The sequence below is a fragment of the Calypte anna genome, chromosome 4, assembly GCF_003957555.1.
Source record: "Calypte anna isolate BGI_N300 chromosome 4, bCalAnn1_v1.p, whole genome shotgun sequence".
Lineage (NCBI taxonomy): Eukaryota > Metazoa > Chordata > Aves > Apodiformes > Trochilidae > Calypte > Calypte anna.
Genome location: NC_044247.1, coordinates 12,077,984 through 12,102,096, shown reverse-complemented (window position 1 = coordinate 12,102,096; position 24,113 = coordinate 12,077,984). Strand labels below are relative to the sequence as shown.

The following is a 24,113-nucleotide window of genomic DNA, read 5'->3' as shown; positions in this document are numbered from 1 at the left end:
TTCTCAGTAGTAGCACTGTCTGTGAGTGTCTGTCCAAGCAGCCAGTTGGTAGGACCAGGCTGGGGTATTGATTCCTGCTTTCAGTTGGAGATAATGCTGCATAGCAGAAAGCAGAGTCCCCCGTTGGGCTCTGAGAAGAGGGTGCAGGTGCCCCACCTGGGCTGGGTGGAAGTGTTAGCTAGGTGTGAAGCTGCTGGGGTTCATCAGACAAAATTCTGTGCAAAAATGTCTTTGAGCATCTAAGTTCTGTTTTGGGCAAGGATAAAGACATGTTGGGACTGGTTGTGCTGAAATAAAATTGGTTGGCATTTCAAATGAATGAAATGCATTTATGTTGCAAGGTGAGGGTCTAAAATGCTTGATCTAAATTAATAATTATTCTAGAATAATGCTCTAGAATAATATTCTAGATTATTCTAGATTGAATGTGGGAAACAGAGGGAGCTTTGCTGTTTTAGACTACAAATGTTATATTTGAAAGGGCTCATTTCTGTTGGATCCATGTGCACCCCAGCCCCTAGAAAAGCAGTAAGGCAGTGGCACCACAACAGAGATATTATGTGATCTGTTTACAGTCTGCCAAGTGTACAAACATTTGATTGCATACATGACAGAGCTTTTCTTTTGCAGTCATTGGTCTCAATTTTTCCATTACATTCTCTCATTTTCTTTTCTAGCTTTACTCACAGACAAACCTCCAAAGCCATTGTTTCCCATGGAGAACCAGCCAACTGTTATAGATGTCCAGCTGGGTAAGTCCTCTTCTGGGAATAATAGATGCTAAACTTCCACTCTGATAGCAGATGGGAAAAACTGAAAGTGGTAAGAAAGGTTTCATGGAACTGTTATTATATGCAAATCAATTTGAAGCGTCTCATTTATAACCATAGAATTTACTGCCATAGCAATTTAAGGGAATGAACTTGTGTAACATCAGGGGATGGTAGTACTAATTGGTACATTAGGTATTAAATATAAAGCACTGATGCTCTGGTTAATACATGATTTATGGAGTAATATCTGTCTACATTGGTGCTGTATTGATCAGCTGTTGTTCACCCTAAGAAAAATATTCTTATGAAAGAAGTGCTGATTCTTTTAACAGTTAGTGTCATACAGTGTATTTCAGGTTGTTTTGAATGCTTACCAGAAAGGGCTTTTGACTAAACTGCTTGTATGCTTTTCTCACTCCTCTTATATATTCTTCTGTGAATGCATATCTCCCAATCTCAGCTGGCAGCCTGGGTTTGTTCTCAGGTTGAGAAATTCTAAAGTTAGAGAGTTCTGTTAACTTTAGGGAACTGTGGTGCTGAGAGAATGGCTCAGCTTTGAATTTCCAGAGGTTTCTTTTTTTTTTCAGTGACTTGAAAATAAATTTCTAATTTTGAGAGGCAGACTTGGAGTTGCTGTTGAGGACTGTGGAGCCGTGAGCTTAAATTCCAAGAGATGTGCTGCAGATGTGGATTATTCACCCTGTGCTGAAGCTGTAGCATTTTCCTTCTTGAGCTTGACTCCTCTTCTTATAGGAAAGTTAGCTAAAATTCAGTGGAATGGTGTTTAAAGGCAAGCAGGGTCAGAATGAAACATTTAAGTGAGCTGATGTCATAAATGTAAAGCTGTTTGCTATTTTTTATGAAAACTACAGGGTCCTTCTTGAGCTGAGTGCAAAGGCACATCCTTGTTCTTTAACCAGGTGCTCAAGAATTTCAGTGAATTGGTTAAAATGCTATGAAGTATTTAAAAATGGGGCTTGAATTCTTGAGTGACTGTTGGAACGTGGTGAGAATATGAATCATTTGTCACCTTAGTTGATCCTTAATATAAGCTTTCTCTCAAATACCTGAACTGATTTAGGAATCTGTAACCAGTGCCAGATGAACCCTACAGACAATCACAGATGTACATTTCAGGTTCCCCACCACAGGATTCCTCTCTGCAGCTGAGCAGAAATTGGCCCCTAAAGGGGGAAGTACAAAATGGGTCTGAAGCCACAGTCAGAAGCCCAGCAGAACACAGTAATCAAACTTTGGGTCAACCCAAGAGGCTGAATTAAGTCTCCTGGTCCAACTTCTTAAATGCCAACTTTCTAGTGATTTCCTTTGGGAGGAAATGGTCCCTGCATGCATCTGTGTAATAAAAGCACTCAAAGTGTGCACATCTTTGTTTCTTGCATTTTCATTCCATTTTCATTTTCTCTTCCAAGTTTCCCTGTTCCATCAGGACTATGTTTTTGCACTAAATTCCTTCTTATTTTCTGCAAGAAAACATTTATTTATGACTTACTAAAATGAGCTTTGATTTTAAAAAAATGAAACAAACAATCCCCTTCCTCTCCTTGGAGATATGGCTCAGAAATAGGATTTCAGAATATTTCTAGAGGAAAATAGAAATCTTGCATCTTTATATGCTGGAATGTAATCAGTTATTGTCCCCAGAGATCAGGATATTTCCATTCAGTGCTTTTTTTTTCTTATATGTTAATGGGTTTGGTTATTGCCACTAAACTGTATTCACATGTGCAAAAGATTAAAGCTTACGAAACCACCTGAACTTTTCAGTAACATAAAGTGCAATTTATTTATTTCCCCCTTGATTTTAAATGGCAAATAGGTAAAGCTAGGAAATTCTGAGGGCACCTTCACTGTGTGGAGGCCACCTGCATCTTAGGGCTGGGAGGCTGTGTCTGCCTCTGCAATATGCTGCAGACCCTCCCTGTGTGCTCGGGCTTTGCAGGAAAGTGAATCATTTGATTGCAGCAAAGAAACAGAGGAGAAAGTTCTGTGTAAGGTCATCTGCTAGAATACTTCATTGAAATCTTGTGAAATCCTTGAAGTTTTGAAAAAGTGACATTCTTCAGTGTTTTCTTAGGAATCAAAGCAAAGCTTCTGTGTTTTACAGGGCCATGGAGTCAAATCACCTCCTGCCTGCTGTCCCCGTGGTTGTGCCAGTATGAACATGCCACTAAACTACAAAAGAAATGGAGCTTAATCCATCTGCTTGTTCTGTGGAGATTATTCTAGATTTCTCTTTGAAAACTAATCTTTAAAGAAATAGCTGTCTTTGCTCTATAAGCAGAGGAGATTAATAATTATTTACTGTCTTTATCCTTAATGATTAGCACAATACTATGCAAAATCTTCCTAGAACTCTAGGCAGTGGCCGAGCTATTTAGCAGTTTATTTGACCTGATTGCAAACTTCAGTATTCACCTCTTAGCTTTCAGCTTTTATAGGAAGATTCAAATGATAATAGGTATGGACAGTTCTTATGGACAGTGGATAAAAGAGATCCTTCAGTCTTCAAACGTGGCCCAGAGCCTGCCTTGTTCTTCTTAAGGTGCATGAATGTATTTTTTGCTTTTTCTGTTTTCCTTTGGAACATGACAGAGATCAAAACCAACCCTGTCGAGGCTGGAGGTAGAAGCAGAATCTGAATTTTTTTTTTTTTCTTGTTTTCTATATTTGCTTGTGCTGGAGAAACAGAGCCAGAGAGAGGAGCGTTGACAGGACAAAAGAGCATCCCAGGGGACTAGAGAGCTAGTAAAAAACAATTTCACTGTCTCAGTTGCTTTACCAGGTCAGATAATCACTTCATCTTTGAACCAGCCTAGAAAATAATTAAAGGGTTTTTTATCATTCATTTGCTGCTTCTTTTTCATAACAAGAAATATAACTTCCCCCAATTTTTATTTCATTTTTTTTTCATTTTTTCATTTTTTATTTCATTTTTTTAGCGCTTTTTGTTCAGATCAGCATAGTAATAGTTTCTGATTACATAGTAGGTTGCATATTTAATCTCATTATATCTTGATTTTAACAAATGATTTGTATTCATACAAATATATACCACTATATATTTTTGCAGATGTATGACATCTGATAATATACTCCTGAAAAAAGATATCCCTGATTTGTCTTAATGACGTTGAAATAAAAGTTGATATGTATATGTATATACATATATATGTATATAAAAAACTTCTGCCCAGTGGATGATGTGCCTTTAGCAGAAGGCCCTTATGACTGTATGTGAAGAGTTTTGTGCCATAACTGTTCTCCTACAATCTCAGTTTGTAAAATATGACTGTTTCCCATGTAAAGCTCTGAGTGTGAGTTGGTTTAAACTTCTGGCAGTGTGACTGAGAGTAGCTGTTGAGCACAGTTGTTCAAAGACCCCTTTTTTTTTTAGAGGAGGAACTTGCTGTTTCATTGATTCACGAGATAAAGCTAAGCATGTGTATGGACTGTTCATATCAAATCCCTGAGGTTAGAGAACTCCTTATGTGATTTAGAAAAGTAAAATCAAAACCCAGTCAGAAGTTTGAGGCTGTGGTGTGGTTAAGTTTCACGGATTTGTCTTCAACAAGCTCTAAGTCTTAAGATGACATGTTGGGACACTACTGCTCAGTTCTTAGTTTGTTTTTTTTTATTGTTTTCAAGCTGACTTTGCTCACTCTTAGAGCTTTGAGAACAGGGGAAGAAAGAAAACCAATCCTTTGTGTTTTGGTTACCTGATTATAGAGTTGGTTTTCCCTCTGACCTAGCTGCTTTGTACAGGTCTGGGAGCATCAAGGAGCAAAAAATCTTATACAGAGGTAGCTGTGAGTAATTGCACTGCCAGCTCTTGGTTGGTGTAGAAGCAGCATGTCAGGGACAGGAGCATTTGCAGAGGAAAAATGCAGTTGGGCTCTGTGGATTCTTGGATGGACAAGGATCTGTGAGGCTCTTGCAGGAGGCACATCCAGATAGTCTGTGTATAAGCAGCTCCCAGAGTCACCTAGGTTGCACCATAGATGCTCTTTTGCACTTGTGTTCCACAGAAGTATCAAAAAAGCTAAAAATACAGCATTGAAGTAGAAACTATATCTGTTTATTCTGTACCATGTATTATAGTGACTGCAACATTAACTTTGTCTTTTCCTTATGAGTTGGTTGAGACTGGAATGAATGTTCACATGCCTGTGTCTATATTGAATATATCATTTATGTATTATTTTCTTTTCAACTATATACTGGTTTTGTTTGCAGGCATTTCCTTAAGAAATATAGCAGAAGTCTTAGAAAACAAAACCAGAAACCTCTACATTACTTCATTTGCTGAACAGGGAAAATGTCAAGGGGTTTAACTCACTTTTTTGTCATGGTAGTTTCTCTGCTTCTAAAGATGCTGAGGAAAGAAAACACAGTTTATGAGGATTCTCATTTTTCCTATTAGCTGACCTGTTCAGAAAGATTTTTGTTTCTAGAAGATTTAACAGTGCAGTTCCTTGGGAGTAGGTATTAAGTAGATCAATAGAGCTACTGTAAAATGTACAAAATTACATCTGCTGACAGGCATGGGAATAAAATAAAAATAGTATTTAAAAAAAAAGTCCTTTCTGTTTGAAGCACTAACTAGAAGGAGTCATTAGGGAAGTGAAAACCCATGCGTTTGCAGACATTTTAAAGATAATACAGCCACTTAGTTTTCTAGTGAAAACTTAGTTTTCATTGAGATGAATTAATGATTAAAAAAATATCTGCAATATATTTTGGAAACCTCAATTTCAGACCAGGCCTATCTACTCAAGACAATGCTTATCATTCTTCACCTTCTAAGGGCTTTGCACCTCTCTAAGGACAGCATCCCTCTCTCCCTGTGCTGCTCTTGCTCCCTCTGCTCATCTGGGGTAGCAAGTTTTCATGGACTTGAGAAATCAGGGGTGATCTGACCCACATGGGCCCTGACTGAGCACAGAGGCTGAAATGGGCAGAGGAGGATAAAATTAAAGCTTAGAGGGCAAGCAGGATATAGGGATGCATATTTTATTCCATCCCTGCCCTCAGCTTTTTCTGTTGGGCTGTGGAGTTCTTGTCACTCCATATGAGATGTGGTGGCACCCCCCAAATACCCATTTACCCAAATACCCATTTGCAAGGAGTTCTCAGGAGCCCAGCAGGAGTGAGATGCGGGCATAGACGTCTCTGCTGGTGTTGTGCAGCTCATGAACATGTTCAGACTGAGTCTTCTGAAAGCTTGTAGCCTGATGAAACTCTGGAGGGTTTTCCTGAGACTGTCCTGCAAATTGTCTCTTGGCCGTGAAACTGGATGTCCCTTCACTTAGGGTGAAAAGAAGGGGGACAAAAGGAAGGAAATTTCTTTCCTCCCCCATTCTCTTCACCCATTCTGTGAGAATGCCTAATGGTTTTTTAATGTAGATCCCTCCCTTTTCCTGTTTTCCAAAATTAAAAAGCTCTAATTAAGATAATTAATATCTCAGCTTTGATTTCACCTAACAGATCAATCAGTACAAAGTCATAAGCATGTGAAACCAGAGCCTTAGAAAGAACAGCCTTGATAGGAGGTTAGTACCTATATGTACCCTGTATCTCTTCTGACAATATAATTTTTTTCTGTTGAATCCAACTTTTTAAGATACAACCTTTATCCCTGTCCAAGTAGTCTGCACATAGTATTAATATTCCTAGTACTTTTAAGTGGAACAGTGGTTTATGGTGCCCCACCCAAGTGTGTAAATGGTGCTCTGAGTGCCCTACAGAGAGGAGACAGTGGTCCATAGAGACTCAGTTTCTCTTTCCTTGAACAAAGCTGAATGTGGGATGGGTGACAGACTTGTTCACATTCACATACACCTGCCTGAGTCTGTTTAGGTCCAATAAGCCCTTCCCCCATCCCAGGGATCTTGGTCTGTGTGCACTGAATGGCAGAGCAGAGCCGAGATGGGACTAAGGCAGAGAAGGCAGGTGGTGGTCAGTGTGCCCAACACCAGCAAAATTGGGTCCCCTCCAGTTCTTCTGGTGCTGCCCCTTCATCTCACAGTCATGGCCCTGATGTAGGGCTGCTCTCTGGAGGAGCAAGCTGGTACCCTCACTGTTTTCTCCTCCACACCTTTTTCCAGCTATGCAGGGCTCACAGATGAGCAAGGAGATCCCCTTTCTTCCCACAGGGAACCCCACACTGTTTCCCTGCCTTGAAGAGGTTACAGACTCCGTGTCATTTGACTCCAGGCTCTGTGCATGCTACTATTTTCCTCCCAGCAGTGCAGACAGTAATACCAAAAAGCTTCATGTTCTTGCACAGAAATACATGAAGGAGTAATTCTCCCTAGGAAATGAAGAGAAACCAGGGGTCTATTTTTTAGGAAAGGCTTGCACAAGGGCTACAGCTCCACAGCTATTTCATCCATACATGCTTGTGAAAGGAGGCAGGATTTACTTCTATTACAATCATTTTGTACTAATCTGCAGGGAATATTAGAGACAAATTGTCTGACATTTAGGTTTAGAAGTAGTTCCCTAAATACCCTAAGTGTATTACTGCTAATGCTTTGATGCTAATTTGGGATGTTGTTAATATCCCTGTTTCTCTCAGGGATAATGGAGAAATGCTGTACTTGAGAGACTTGAGGCTGGGATCTGTTGTTCAGCTGGTGTAAATCCACAGTTGTTCTGCCTTTTGTATAGTTAATCCAGATTTATATCTGTGAGAACAGTTTATTTGCACACTACTTTCTTTTGGTTTAATGTACTTGAAAAGATAAGGCCAAATTGTGGCTACTGATCTATGTTTTTTACATCCATTGGGATCCATGGGTTTGGCACAGATATATCAGAAAGGAAGATTTGATGCTTTCCTAACTCTTCTTTTGCACTACTATAAAATATTTATGGCTTATGTTGATTTCAGAGGTCAGTAGATCAATCTTGTATATACTCTGAGGACAAAATCATATGGCTTTTATAGAAAAAAATGATGAGTTGATGTCAGATGGATGCCCTTGCAGTTAGGTTTGAAACTGCAATGCTTGGATATTGACACTGTTGTGTTTTTCTTATTACAAGAAAGTAGTAAGGAAGAAATTTTAGTATGTTATGGCTTACAATTGTTCAATAACATTCATCCAAGGACATTAGTTAACTTATGATTGAGGAACTGGGACCGGTGTTGTTCAATATCTTCATCAACGACTTGGATGAGGGTATAGAATGTACCCTCAGCAAGTTTGCTGATGACACTAAGCTGGGAGGAGTGGCTGACACACCGGAAGGCCGTGCTGCCATTCAGAGAGACTTAGACAGGCTGGAGAGTTGGGCAGAGAGAAACATGATGAAGTTCAACAAGGGGAAGTGTAGAGTTTTGCATTTGGGGAAGAACAACACAATGTCCCAGTATAGGTTGGGGGCTGACCTGCTGGAGAGCAGTGTAGGTGAAAGAGACCTGGGGGTCCTGGTAGACAAGAGGATGACCATGAGCCAGCAATGTGCCCTTGTGGCCAAGAAGGCCAATGGCATCCTGGGGTGCATTAGAAAGGGTGTGGTTAGTAGGTCAAGAGAGGTTCTCCTCCCCCTCTATTCTGCATTGGTGAGGCCGCACCTGGAGTATTGTGTCCAGTTCTGGGCCCCTCAGTTCAAGAAGGACAGGGAAGTGCTTGAAAGAGTCCAACGCAGAGCTACTAAGATGATTAAGGGAGTGGAACATCTCCCTTATGAGGAAAGGCTGAGGGAGCTGGGTCTCTTTAGTTTGGAGAAAAGGAGACTGAGGGGTGACCTCATCAGTGTTTTCAAATATGTAAGGAGTGAGTGTCAGGGAGATGGAGTTAGGCTTTTCTCAGTGATGACCAGTGATAGGACAAGGGGTAATGGGTGTAAATTGGAGCACAGGAGGTTCAAGTTGAATATTCGAAAAACTTTTTTTACTGTAAGGGTGACAGAGCCCTGGAACAGGCTGCCCAGGGGGGTCGTGGAGTCTCCTTCACTGGAGACATTCAAAACCCGCTTGGACACGTTCCTGCACGATGTACTCTAGGTGGCCCTGCTCTGGCAGGGGGGGTTGGACTAGATGATCTTTCGAGGTCCCTTCTAACCCCTAGGATTCTATGATTCTATGATTCTATGAATGTCTCAAATTATTTTTCATCAGTAAAACTTTCTCTGAAAGCCCTGGCTGTTGTGTGGGGGTGGCCAAAGTGTTCATCTTCAGCACTTTGCTAGGACTAAGGTGTCATTAAAAAACACAACCATCACTGCAGCCATGCTGGACTTGGCTGAGGCATCTCATTTCACTTCTGGGTTTGACTGCATTTGACTTGTGTCTGAGAAATGGGCACAAGTTTTCTTCTGCAGAAATGAAGTTCAGCCCACAGGACTGGGAGTGCTAAAGATGGTCTGAGTAGAGAGCAGGGCATTAGGACTGCTGCTAAGAGCTGTGGCTTGGGTTTCTCTGTTCTGCTATAGTTCTCTTGACTTTGGCCAGGACTGTATATCCTTTTGTTTAAGGTGACGATAGTACTTCTCTAGTTTCCAGTAATGTTGTGACAATAATATCACCTGGTGATGGGGATGTGCTCTGAAAGGGGTGAGAAGCAGTACAGGTAGGGAAGGCTTTGACCAGGAATTTTCCTCGAGGACATTGCTTTTGTGTTCTGAGCCTGACTCCAAATGCAGAGACATTTGAGTGCACAATCCACAGACATAGTCTATTGTTCATTCAAAGTCAGGCTATACTAATTTTCCAGAAAAGAGAACCAGAGGGCAAAGTTTGCACCATTTTCTGTACTTGTTAGAAACTGTCACTGAGAGGAATTCATGTTCTGCCATTTTACATTCTCTCTGCAATGTTTGTCATATGAATGAGTTACTAAGCTGTGAATGCCTCATATATTCTGTAAATTACAGAGCAGAAATGTTCAGCACTACTATTTTGACCTTTTCAGCATTCTGTGATTTGCTGGGCATGGCATGACACATCTCTTGTTTACGGCCTCACTAAAATTTAGGGAGGGATCTGAGTGGGCAAACAGTCAAACTGTGCTATGCTGTGAAAGGTCAGGGTCATGCATCACAGTCCTACTGTTCAGTGGGCAGTGAAGATGAGAATCTAGGCTAAGCATTATTATGATTTTTTTCTTCCCCCCTCTTCTTCACTGAAAAATAGTAGAAAATTACACCTTGTAATCTATTCCAAAGGCAACAGTGCAGAAAATTAAGAGTGATGGTGTAATTTTGCTTTCTTAAAATTTCGATATCATAATGCCATGACATTAGAGCCTATGAAAACCAAAGCTGTCATAGTTCTTCATAAGAAATGAGATGGAATTCTACTCACCAAATTTTTGCTTCGTTTAATCCCTGTTTGATAAATGTTGTTCTTAACTCGATGCTCGATACCCTCGTGTTTGTCTCCAGCCTGCAGAAACAAATAGCTTGTATTAGGTAATTGAACTTTAACCTCAGAAAAGTAGGTTGATTTACTGTACTCATGTTAGATATTTCAGTCCAATAAAGACCAAATGAAAGAGAGTCAAGGCAAGATTTCTCTACAGATGAAGAGATACCTTTATTACCTACTGAAGACATGAAACATGACTCCTCAGTACCCCTAATCAATTGGAAAGTGAAAATATAGAAAGCAGTAATCTGTGCACAGGCAGCAGAGAAACACTGTTTTCTACTACACATTTTTAGTTTAACAAAGCAGTCTCACAGTAAAGGTTGACTGTAAATTTCTAGTACTGAGGATGGGTTTTGTAAAGTTTTAACATGCTGGCCCCAGTCCTATGAACAAATGAATATGGTCAGTCATGAAAACACACTGAGATTTCTTTGGTGCAGTCAGGTGTGTAGTTACTTATCTCAGAGGAGCCTAGAATTAAACACTTAATTCTTTGAGCAATGTTTTGTCTTACTCAAATATAAATTTCAGTGATGGTTTTGCACACTGAATTAATTAGAAAGCATAAGTAAATTTCAGTTTAAATCTAGCAGAGACTAAACTGCAGGTGAACTGCATATGTCACTGCTGTAATTTCAAAGCTAAAATTTGCAAGTGGTGCTACATGCTCTAATGGTCAAGTGGTACGAAATTCTTTGCAAACTCAAAGTGTTTTTGGCATTCTCTGATGAAGCTCAGCATTTTGAGTTGAGACTTTAAACACATAAGATGTAGTAATTTTTCTCTTTTAAAATAAACCTGGTGTGTTAAGTGCTCACTGATAATGAGCTGAGTGAATAATAGCAAATAATGTGTTCTGTGGATCTTTGTATATCTTTATGAAAGGAAGGATTGTCCATGTGGATCTTTTCTTGGATACATTCTCTAAATGGTTCTGGACTTGACACACTATTTTGAATAGTTTGTTCCTAAGCCTTGAATATGCAGGATTTGGAAAGTAAAGATGCTTTGATTGGACAAGCTGATCAAATCAAGCTTTCTGTTTCCTGATTACATTACTGTTAACTCTTTTTAATGATTTCCTGATCTGCATTGACGAATTTGAAATCAGATTAATAGATAATATTCTGCAGCCTATCATCCAGGCTGGTGGTATTAAACATTCTAAGCAGAAAACTCCTTTACATTTGAGCATTTGCCCCAGTGAAGTGAATACATACAGGGTAAGCAGAGGGTTTCATTTATAAGTGCAGTGAATATTTGTGGTTTAACTTCCTCTGAATTCATCTGCCTTTCATGTTTTACTCACTTAAAAAACTAAGTTGTAGAGACTGCACCCTATTCAATAAGAAATCAGCTTTACTAAGGATCGTTGACCAAATGTTTTATTTAGGGTTGTGATTTAACTTTTCTAAATATCATCTGGCAAAGCAAGCAACGTGTAGATATCAAATTGTTATTCACACTGTGTGCATATCTTCTCTAAGAAGGGATCTGTGCATTTGAGTAGTTACTCAGAAGCAAGCAAGAATCCTCTCCATTTCAGGATTTCCAACCCCAGCATCTCACAATCCAGCACATCCCTTCACAGCCTGACCTCTCTTTTATGAAAAGCCTCTTCAGCCAGAAGACTCTTAAACTTGTGATTTCAAACAGCTAAATTTTCAGCAAGCATTTGGGGCTTATGAGCCCCAAAAAAACCAAAAAAACAAACAAAAAAACCCAATAACAAAACCCATTCAAATTACAACATGTAGTGTATAGTAACAGGCATGGTTGTTTTAGATTATTTTAGAATAGCTTTTAAGACAAGACACCAGTAAGTCCTCCCCTGCAGGCATCTTGTTTTCTATGCTGATTTGGCATCAGGTCCTTGGTTCACACTTGTCTTACATGATGCCAACTATGCAGTGAGCTGTTTTCCTCATGTTTCTACAAAACTGACCTTGCAGATTCTTTGGGGTTTTTTTATGTGATGTAAGGCTTCTCTGTATCTAACTTCTGTACACGAGTATATATCATTGCCTTGTTTTCTGTTCCCCAGTTACTTACCTTACAGTCTCAAGCACTGAAAGCTCTTCCAGAGCTTCCATTCATCTTGTTTCTAAGACCACAGTAATTAAAAATACAGAAATCTTTTGATTGAAAGAGTTTTGAGGAATTGTTTTGGCAAATAGTGTGTTTTAATTGAGATACTGTGATCCTAAACAACCAGCTCAAGAATGCATCATGTTCAGAAATGCCACTTCAAGTGTTTGGGGAGCTCTGTTATCAGTTTGGTTCATGTCAACTTTTGGCCCAGCAAAGGTTAAGTGACAAATGGGAGTAGCTGAAGCTCTAGATTATGAGAAGAGATGGTAGATATCCAGGTCCAGTCCAGTTCATAGTGTGTTCTCTTTTAAGACAAGTCAAAAGTACTTCTGTCCAAAGGAGGTGTGCTTGGTCATATGAAGAAGTGCCTGTCATTAATATTTACAAAAAATATAGAATAGTTCTTTTTTTTATGCTAAAAAATTCTCTGACCTTACATGTTGGTATGGTATTATACACTGCTGTCACTGTGATGTAGCTTTTAAATAAAGAAATAGTGTTACTATGTAAACTTCCAACATTAAGATTTTTTTTTTTAACTGATTTGTGGTAGAAGCATATCAGAAGAAGGAGATGGCATCTTCTTGTCACAGGAAGTTCCAGATTTTTTTTCATTTTGACTAGAATAGAAACCAATTGTAAAACATAAATTAAACTCAGAATATCTGATCAACCCAGCCTGCTGCCAATATCATCAACACGATGCAAATTTTAAGTATTTGACCTAGCACTCAAGCATCAATAAACATGGTGTCTCCTGTAGGAAAGGGTGCTTGGTCTCATACTTTATGCTCTGACACAAGCTAAATTTCAGTCTGTGAAGCCATTGTCCTTTTGTTCCTCTCCTGATGGTATGAACAGGGTATATTTTGTCTATTTGGGAATTCTGGAAGTGTGTGTGGTGGTGGGGTAGTAGTTGTTTGGTGTTGTTGTTTTAATGTAAGCCATAGAACTTTTCAGACAGTTTGCTTTTTTTCTTTTTTTTTTTTTAATCAAACAATAATGAATGATTGTGAGATCAAAAGTGGGAAACAAAACAGCTGGCTTGAGTACTCGAGTAAAAACTTGTATCTTGCTATATTCCTGATTGAAATCACCAGTTTTCAAAGCTGATGCTGACTCTGTTGAATCTAATTTAGTTCTCACATCAGCTCAGCTGAAGCAAAAGTGTAACTGGGAAGGAAACAGACATTCTCTAACACCATCTCTTATCAAAAGGCCACATCTGCAGCATCAGACAGGTGAATCCCCACAAACACCTGTTTTAATAAACAGCCAGTTTGCTAATGCTCAGTTATGCCCACAAATAGCATCTGTTTCTGGCCAGTTGTCTACCTGAATGTAGCATCCTTCTTAATCAGTGAAATCTTCTATTGCATCACTAGCCTGACTCATTTCCCACCCAGGGATGGGAATCACCCGTTCTGCTTTCTACCCTTAATATCTTTCTGGAGAGATTTGGTGGAAAATAGAAAGTCTGCTGGAATAGTTCCACCCTTCCTTCCAAGCAAATAAAGCAGTCAGGGTGTACATAAAATGTGTACATAAAAATAAATACATTTTTAGAGCTGTGTGTCATTAAAATACCCCATTGGCTGACTGGTTAATAGTGATAGATCAGCAGAGCATTCACCCAGTGATTATTGCTTTAATGTTGTCTCCAGAAAAGTGCCTGAACCTTTTTAGTGGGGTGAGAGAGAAGCAGCAACACCTCCCTGACACCTGGCAGTCAGCATCACCTTGTCAGCTAAAGGAGCCTGGAGCTGATCCATGTAAACCTTGCATCTCACCTTCCCAGAGCTTTGCACCTTTTGCCTCTGGGCTCTGAAGAGAGCCTGGCAATTGAGGAACTGTAAAGATGTACTGCAAGTCCTCTTCTTCCTCAGGAAAATTTAGTATCTTTAGATGAAAATTCCAGATCTAGTAATAAACTCTGTGTATGAAGGGATATTGCTGTGTGTACAGCCTTACGGTGCCCACAAAGGAGTAAATAAAATTATATACACAGGGTAATCTAAATAATATCCTGTCTTTTCCTTTGAAGGGAACAACGTAGTGGGAGAAACAGTGGTGACAGAACTTACCTGGTTTTCTTCCTTCCATGCCCTACTACTAACTATAGAGATACAGTGAAAGTAGATTCAGCTATTAAACTGTTTTATTGCTTATTAAATATTCCTAATGAGGTTAGAATTGGAGATCATTATACTTGGGCAAGAATAAAGCAACTTCGTCTGACCTCTGCCCCCCCCATGTAATAAGTAATATACTGTCTGCTATGCAGTTATTACAAGTAATAAATTGCTACAAACAGGCAGGCAGGAGTGGGGGACTGAAGAGGCAAAGCAATAAAATAGGAAGGTTTTCTGCAATTTTAACCTTTCAAGAGCAGTAAAGTAGCTGACCACCTACTCAGTCCAGTGAGCTGAAGCAGCACACTAATGTAGCTGGGGAGAAGCAAATCTCCAAGCCAGCAAAAGTGAAACTGTGACTTAAAACTTGCTGTCATTTTTTTTTAAGGCAACCTATGCTGCTGCTTAACAAGATACAGTTCCCAAATCTTAGATTGTGTTTGATGGCAAATTAGATCAGTGGAAGCCAATCCAGACTGCTTGTGATTGGATTTACATCTTACAGAAACTGACCTACCCAAAGTGCTAGGGAAACAATGTGGCTCTGTGGTCCCTGATTAGAAAGTGTGATGTAGCTGATTATTCACCACTTATTCATTTTATAGTTTCAAAAAGAAGTACTCAGAGTAAACTGTCCTCTGTTTAGTGAGAGATGAAGCACCCAGACCTTTGTATCTCTTCTGTAAGCAGGTGACTGGCAGAGGTAGATGTTTATGTTCTGAGTGGCAATGCACTGTGACAAGGGAGGTCACTGGACAGAGGGAGACAAAAATAAAATTAAATAAAAGCAACCGAAGCCCTGGGACAAAGCTGTGATGTTTGATTTTTATTTTTGAGGCATCTGGGCTCACTGGGATTTTCTCAGCGTCTCTCACCAAAGTTGCATATTAAGTACCTTGAAAGCAAGTGATGCAGCACAGAAGGGAGTTGGTTACTTGCTGTGCACTGAGCAGAGATTTTTCATGTTATCCATCATTCACAATGTGCTGCAGTACTTCCAGAACTTCTGGAACTTATCTAATGTAGAGTGTAACAAGACCAAGAACTCCACCTGCAATGTGTGCTTTGCTATCACAGTTTGTAATTACTGGGTTTAGTAGCATGCTTAATCCTATAAAATATCGTGTGGCTGTGTTGTGTGTGCTGCTTTTTTGGATGCACAGAATTATCAGCTTTCAGAAGAAATTAATTATATGTCTGCAAATCACAAGACTGACAGACATATAAGACTCGAGGGATTTTTTTTTTTCCTTCTATTTCTTGCCACTGCAGATTGCACTCTACCTGTAAGTGCATCATTAGAACTGCACTTTGGAAAAATACTGCCCAGCTTCTCCATTTCCCACAATATATCTTGTAGTGCCCATGTTAATGGATTTTTGACATTCCAGGCCATCCCACCTAGCACTATCCATGCAAAAGGGAACAGATTTGTGGTAAAATTCTATTTTATGTAGACCATTTAATTGCAGTTAATTTAAAAACCATAATCAAATGGCTTTAATTTGTCTGCTGCTTAAGTACATTTCTGATCTTTGCTGCTAGCTTGTGTCAGTGTGTGTGATTAGAGAGATGTAATCACCTGTAGCATCCAAAAATCATTGAATCCTAGAAGAGTTAGAGCTGAAAGGGGCCTCTTCATTCCCAACATCTAATCCAACTAGATAAAGTTGCTCACAGCCCCTTCCAACCTGACCTCAAATGTTTCCAGGGATGGGACTTTTAACACTTTTTGGGTAACATGTTCCAGTGTTCACCTCATTTTGTTTCTGGCTTGCTTTTCTCTGCCTTACAGAGCATTTTTTTTTGTCACACTACAAGAGGTACAGGGGAAGTAAGCTCCTAGAAACAGAAAATGCTCAAACAAGTTTGTCTCAGTCTCTCTGAAGATTGTTTTTTTTTTCTTCTTTGCCTGCCACTTTCAAAGAAGAGAAGTCACTGAGTTGTAGATCTTGCAGAGGAAAAAGATGAGGATTTGCAAAGCCATATGACACCCTGGGGGCCTGCTCTGCCCTGACCAAGCATCTGAATCACTGCAGTCATTGTGTGCCCAGGGATCTCCCTTTATCTTTTGTAATGTTCATGAAGTTATTGCTACAGAGGATGCAGCTGGTGACTTCCAGAGAGTCACTTCTGGTACAGTCAGGTGCAATCCTGCAGCCACAGCAGGCACTGGATTACCTAAATTACTGACAGACTGAACTAGCTTTAAACAGTTCAATGGTTAAGTTTAGGAAATAGTATAAAAACGTAAGGGTTTTTTTGTTTGTTTGTTTTGTTGGGGTTTTTTTGTTTGTTATGTTTTGGATTTGGGGGTTTTTTTGTTTGTTTTTTTGGGTGGAGGGAGATTAAGAACTGCACTCCACAAATCTCTTTTCTGTCACCTCTTCCTTGGGCAGAGGGGGCTGTGAGGTCTGTTTGCTGGTGTCACAGACTGGTGCCCACCATTCACTAGAAGCAACTCTAAAAAAGAGCTTTGTGGCACCTGCATCTTCTTGCTGGAGTCATCCATTTCTATTTTAGTGTCTGATTGACCCCATATGTCACATCAACCTGACTTTTGAAAATAATTATTCTTTGCATATTTTGTGCCTGCTATGAGGGCAGTGTCTGTAGAAACCCAGCCTGTGTAGCAGGGAGGTTAATTCAAGATTAATTTTACAGCAACTTCATTTCTCTGCTTGCTCTTCTCATGAGATTAAAGTCAAATTTAAAAGAATCATTTTCCAAAATAGAAAGCAAACAATGATTTAGCAACTCCATACCCCATCATTCACCATTCAGACTATGGACAATGGCAGCATTATGTCACTGTCTTAGCAGTGAATGTTCCCTCTAAATTTGTACATTCTAAGGATGGAAAGTGAAAAGGCTTTTCTCTGATAAAAGGAAGGCTGGTTGTCTTTGATATCATAGATAAATGCCTGGATAGTTACTTTTAAATTGCTTTATTGCCAGAAGTTTTCAATGAAGCCATAAAAGAGGAAAAAAATGATCAGCCTAATTGCTTCAAGATGGATATGTAATGCATAAATCTCTTGTTTAATGAATCTAGTAATAGACCACCTGTTCCAGTTGCCTTTTCCATTTCAGAATATGAATGACTGCTTCTCTCAGATGTTCACAAAAAGAAAATATCAAAAACTCAGTGATTTTTCTTTTATTTTTTTCCTTGAGGTTTGTTCATTCTTGTTCAGGGTATCACCCAGTCTGGGTACATTTAACCTTGAGAAGATAAAGCTGGTATGATGCATAAAGCCTCAAGTATTTCTGTTTTCCTGTTGTGTTTTAAATGAGAATAGAGACGTGCACTTTAATAAAGCATTGGCTGATGCCCAGAGATTCAGGCCTGAGTTGCAAGTATTTCTTTAAGATGTTTTCCTGGTAAATTCCCCAGCCTTTCAGTGCTGTGAGGGTGTTTGAACTCCACAGCCCCTCTTGTGATTCCTTGTGTGAGTTTGGTTTTAAAAATGGTCCCTAAAACTTGGTGGCCTTGGCCTTTTTGGTTCTGTGAGCATGGGAACTTCTTGCAGCATTTCTAGAGCATTTCTTCATTAGTAAATAGAAACCTTTTTTTTATGCCAGCAGGGGGATGTGAAGAATTTTTTTTTTTTAATGTTTACACACCCGTGCAAGGAATGTGGGTAATAAAAACAATGACACATTTGTGGACTGAAATTCAGTCTTGTCGATAGAAGAGAAATCTGGTGGGAATGATGTTCATGGTGGTAGTGTTAAAATCCATGTTTGTAACCTACTTAAGAGCAGATGAAGAGTAGTCATCTGTCAGAAGTGGCATTTGCTACTTCTGAGAATCCAGAAGCAGCTTCTGATGGATGCCAATCGATTGGTGCTGTAGCCATGAAAGTGCAAGATGTCAGCTTTGTCCTTGGTGAAAAAGGTGCTGAAACCCAGCTGCTTTTAAGTAAACCTATGATCTGGCAACCTTGTTTCCCCATGCTATGTATAAAAATGAGTGGAAAAAACCTAAATATGAGCAATAGTGCATGATATCAGCTTTATTTGCCACCACAGATGCTATCACAACATTGAGGTGGTCACATTTTATCTCATGTCAGAGTCTCTGCTGCCATACCCATGTCTCTACTCCCACTGCCTGGAGAGCTTAATTTATGAGAAGCCTCCATAGTGGTGACTGCTCTGACTGTCACACAACATTTGGATGGTGTCAGCAATCTCCAGTTCTCTTTCAGTAGCTGCTGTCCCCCTTCTCTGTGGATCTCACCTCCACAGAGGTGTTCAGTAGTATTTTGTGCTTATTCTGTCTGCGTTGCCAAGATAATTTAGATTGCCAGGGGTGGGGGATGCAAGAAAGACAGAAGACAGACCCCCTAATCCCTGCTCTTCAGAAACTGTAGTCATTCAATCAGTTAATAGCACTGGAGTGCTTTGTTGTGTTGAGAAATTCTTTTTTGGATGAATTTTGTTGAAAAGTTTTGGTTGTGTTGCCTGTGACAAAATGAAGATGACTGATGTTGGCTTTAAAGGAGCCACGTTCAGTGTTGACAAAAATTATGTGGTAAATTAGTATGCAAGGCATGAAAACTGAGTCTAAGAATTGAGACAAGCTAGAGAACACTTAGTAAAAGCCTAAAATTCCAGGAGTGAAGACTTTTGCTCCAGAGTTACCACTGAATTGGAGACAGTACACAGTGACATGGATGTACCAACCAACAGGCATTTCTGTATAGCTAACCTAATCATGCCCATAGGAGGACAAGTCATAAAGGGATATGGGAATCTGCTTGGGAAGCACTCTGGAAATGTTGCTGTGACCAGAAGGGCTGATCCAGTCCCTAGGGAGTGCACTCATAGGACTGGAGAAAGGTTGTTTCTGTATCTGGCATCTTGCTGGGATCCTTACAGCAATGCAGTTTCCAGGCTTGGCTGTTTGCACTGTAGGTAAGCTGAATCCTTAAGAAGGGGGAAAGGTTTAGGACCTCTGTCTGCTGTGCTCAGCACAGTTCATAGTCTGGGAATTACATATAGAGGGAATTGAAATTTGGTGATGGGAAGCTCTTTGATCTATTAAGCTGAAGTATATAAGAGGATCTGGCCACTATGTTGACAGCACATGAGTGTACTTACAGCACATGCTTTTACCAGGGAAGGTAAAAAAGCAGTACAGCAACTCATCAGCCTCTGGCTTTCCACCAGCATTGATTCCTAAGTCAAGAATTGGGGTTTGCTGCAGGATGGACTCATTCTGTAGCCTGTGTAATGAGAGATCAGTGGCCCTTCTGCCTCTGATGTCACAAAAGAAACTGCCCAGTGTTAAAGCTCTCAAGCCTGTAGTTACGTTAGAGGCTTGATTTTCAAAATGTTTTGAGCATCCATAGTCCTCTCAAAGTCAGCAGGATCTGGGCCTTAGTATGTAGGCAAAGTGAAAAATAGACTGAATGAAGCTAAAATGTCCTGTTTCTACCAACCTGTCATACCCCAATATGTTTAGACCCTAGAAGAAAAGTGACTGTATAATTCCACAAGGATATAGGAACAGGGCCCGTGTACCACAGGACTCTTGCCCAAAAAAATTTCCTAGACTTCCACGTTTGGTTGCTGCAAGCTAACTTATAATAGCTGGAATCTGTGAGAAGCATCTGCATGGCAAAGGTGTGATTTAATAACTGTGAGGTTTTCTTACCTGCAATAGTTGTGTCAGTGCACTTGCTGCTATATGGTTATGCCAATAGAAAGGTATCTTATATTCCAAGATTGTTTCTTGTTAGCATTGATTGTCTGTGCTTGTATCTGAAGGTTCTGGGGTAACATATAGTTTTAATAAACCTCTTTCATGGTCTGAGTTTACACAAAACAAATATCAGATTATACTTACTTTTTATGTCCTGGCTCTATTTCTGGTTTTATTTCTCTATAAATAGAGCTAAGCTCTAGTTACATATGCTTAAATGCCTGCAAAGAGGGTTTTGATTCCAGAAGTTGTTGTAATGCAGTTAGGTCTGATTTTCTGCAAGCAAATTCAATTTTGAATCATTTTAATGTGGGGTAGGAAAATAGACTGTGAACATTAGCTGTTTCTAGTGTTCAGAATAGCCTGCTTTTTTCCCCTCCATTCTGTATTTTAAGAGGAAACGAGTCTAAAAAGAACATCTTTTTTTGAGCTACTCCCAAGGAAATGGAAGTGCATGGGGTTATTCTGCCTCTTAGAAAAGAAAAAAGTGATACATAAATCTTGTGGGGTTTTTAGGACCCTATAAAACCTTATCCTGTTTAGTAAATCTCAACTTAGGTCTGTATTACCTGAACGATGAGTTCATAAATAGCTGTACTGGGAATGGATGTGCTTATTGAACCCAATGGGTTTACCATCATCTGCAACTTCAGCTGCTGAGATACCCTGGTAAAATGAAAACAGATGCTCATAGATTTTTACTGGCTCTTCCTGCTTTTAGTTCCTTGACTTTTACTTGTTGCATCTTAGACTGTGGCTTTTTTTACCATAAAATAGTGTTAGCAGTCTTTTCTGTCTCTGGAGGAAACGTGCTTTCCTCTCATTTCTCCCCTGTTCCCCACCCCGCAAGCCAAATTTTCAAAGGTTTAGCAAACTGACCAGATAATCATTAGACCTGAACCTGGTATTTTATCCAGAGATGTTAATGACCCAGTTTTATTGGCTCCAAGTAAATTTTGCCCAAGGCAAGTTGCTGCTTTTCCAACCAGCCTTATACCCCTTCCCAGAACTCCCATCTGTTGGAGCTGCAAACTTCAGCAGAGGCTTTACCTTATTCAAACAACTTGTCCCTTTGCCTTCAGTTTGCTGTCATTGGGTATTCAGACAAAAGGGCTAATTCATCATGACCAAGTTTTCATTATTAAGGATAAATTAGAGCAATTATTCTGTTATGCAGACCCAGGACATCCTACATCCGTTGCTGTGTTGGCCATGAATTGCATGATTTAATGGAATTCTCCCAGCCTGAAAAAGGAAGAACCAGTGATGAGGAATTAAAGCTTAATATGTACAATCAAATGATTAACAGTCTTGAAAGGGATTTCATTTAAATATAACCTGCAGCTTCAACCATAAAAACAATGTCTGTCAGCCTTATGTTCCTTGTGGACCTTCCTAACTGTAGTTCTCTTTGCTTCTCTTAGCTCCATTCCCTGTTTACCCATAATAGTTGCTAATGTTTCCATGTGCTACTTAAAGCATGAGTAGGCTTGGATTCCCATGAAGAATTCATAATGCTACTACTGAAGCATCTAAATGTCTCAAAGTCATGATGGTGTTTTAAAAGTTTTGGCAAAGATTGGGCTGCAGTATTGTCCTTTTCCAGGGACTCCAACAAAGTTTCTGCACTGGGTCTTTTTGGTATAATTTACTTATTCTGAGATGAATGGCCTGTGAGAGGTAGTGACATGAGAATGATGTTGCACCAGGAGGGGATGTGAGAGGTATAAAGGAGTACAGAAAGAAGTGGGGCTGGAGTTGGAAGGAAGGAAGGAAGGAAAAAACTGTCTGGGATTAAAAAAAGAAAAGGCAGAAAGAAAGGAGAAGAAAAAGTTACAGAAACAGACACCACCTGTCAGTGAGAAAAAAAACAAAGTGGAAAGCTCCTGGTGTAAAAGAAAGGATCTTAAAAAAAATAAATTCCAAAAAGTGGGAGAATTATGAAATGTCTCCACTTAGTATCCAGCCCCACAGGAGCTGTCCTGAAAATGAGGTACATAAATAGGATGCACCACTTCTCCTACCCATTTTCTCATATGTATATGTTTTATTAAAGCCTGAATAATTTTCTAGGATTACAATCAAACACTGTCATCTCTGCTTTCACTACTTGAAACTTGGCAGGATTACTTGGAACCTCACAGCAGACCCTGGCTCTTCTGTTAGGTACTTACTGGCAGGTCTGTGTGACTTCCAGTTCATCTGTGTTGGGTGTATGGGAAGGGATGAGTCCATACATCCATGTGCAGCTTCAGGAAAGCACAGATCTGCACCACAAGGAGGGCAGCAAGTGAAGTGTCTGTATGGTTGGGTTCTCTAAGTCTCTTCCTAATGAGCATGGATTATCTCTCTGGTTCTTAGCCCTGAATCATGTAGTATCATAATTATCTTTGATTATTGTCTGGGAAGTTGAGCATATGGTCCTAAAAGGGTTCTGAATTATTGTTTTCTATTTTATTGTTACCCATCTGATACATACAACCAGGCAGCATAAGGCACTTGATTCTCTTCACCAATCCCTTATGCACAATATTGAAAGAATTCAAAGAAGTGCTTATTTCAGCTGTCCTTTAGAGATGAGTTATTGCTGTTTATGCTTCATGCAGAAACTTGGAAACAGATTTCTGCATATAAATGATATTTTGCTTGCAAGTAAGTATTTAAAACTACAGTTACATGAGTTTTAAATCTAAATTATTCTCCAGTTCTTTAAATCTCAGATTTATTTTTAAGTAGCTATCAACAGGAAATCTGAAGTGAATGAGGGAGATGCCATGAACTTTGCTTTTTAACCACTTCATCTCAACTGGAGAAAAAAAAGTCATAAATTCAGAGTGAGGAGTGTCTTTCTAACTGGATGTGCCCACAACCCTGAAAACATTTTACACAAGAATTCAACAGACTCTCTCAGCTGTTATCTTCACCTTGATTTAGCCTGAGAATTCGGTGTTAAAGGTGAAATATTGACCCTGGAGAAGTCAAGCATAAAGCTGGTACTATGGTAAACAACATTTTAGTCCATTGTCCATTTATCTATACAGACAGCTGAACAACAGAATCCTGCTTTTGGCCAGATAGTGAGTCAACATAACAGCCTGACTCTAGCTGAACACTGTTTCAGGATATTCCTGTAGTTACACTGTGCCCCTGGAAAGTTCTGCATCCATACACTGCATTTCCACAGTGAGGTTCCCCACCTGGCCTTTAATTTTTATAATTCCTTTTTTACTCTCCTTTAGTCAAATGCAGGTAGTGGTTAAGGAAACTGCAGGGATAAATCAGAAGAAAATAACTTCTCTTCTTCCACCCTCATAGGAAAATTCACTGTAAAGCAATTTTTTTTCTAGCATACAGTATTGTTATCTGCGTCTTTTCCTCACTGTAATCTCTTTTTCTGTGTCACTTATTAAAAATTCTGACTTTCAAACAGCTACATAAATTTCTTTAAACATCTCCTGACTCAATAAAAAAGGGAGGAAGGGATTAAATTGAACACTCAAGCTTCATTCCATCGTCTCACTCACAAAAGTGTTCAGATAAACTATGAAATAAATCTTACTGTCCTGTCAGGTCATTTCAATAGCTCTGAAATTATTTATGGTCTCATCTGTGTAATCCTCACTCAGAAGTAATCGGAAAGTTCCCCTCCGTGCTTTCCCCCAGCCAGCTTGCATGATCTTTAAAAGCAGAAAGTGCAAAAATGCTTTTACTTAACTTCAACTCAGATAAGGGACAGGGGTAACACAATAGGAGTGCATGGTTATTCTCCAGTGATATTAATGTTCTATGAAATGAAAAATCCTGCAGACAGCTCACCCCCATCTCAGTTCTGTTGGGAAAAAGATAGAAAGGAGCTGCTGCTCTGCATGAGCTTTTCTGGACAAGAATTCTTAAATTTCCTTTGTAAATGTGATGGTTTAGGGAAAAGAGGTTCATGGGGGGGTGTCTGGTTCCCATTCTGCTTTGAGCTGTGACATTTTTAAAGGAGATTTTCTTGGGTATTGCTG

The 24,113-nt window shown here is 39.6% G+C and overlaps 1 protein-coding gene across 1 annotated transcript in view; it reads left to right on the top strand.

Annotated features, from left to right (window-relative positions):
• The window catches only part of IL1RAPL2 (interleukin 1 receptor accessory protein like 2), a 361,256-nt gene that overhangs the window by 254,710 nt on the left and 82,433 nt on the right, over window positions 1-24,113 (top strand). Inside the window, exon 5 of the mRNA XM_008493643.2 lies at window positions 678-752. Coding sequence (XP_008491865.1) covers window positions 678-752 — 75 coding nt within the window. The remainder of the gene's footprint in view (window positions 1-677; window positions 753-24,113) is intronic.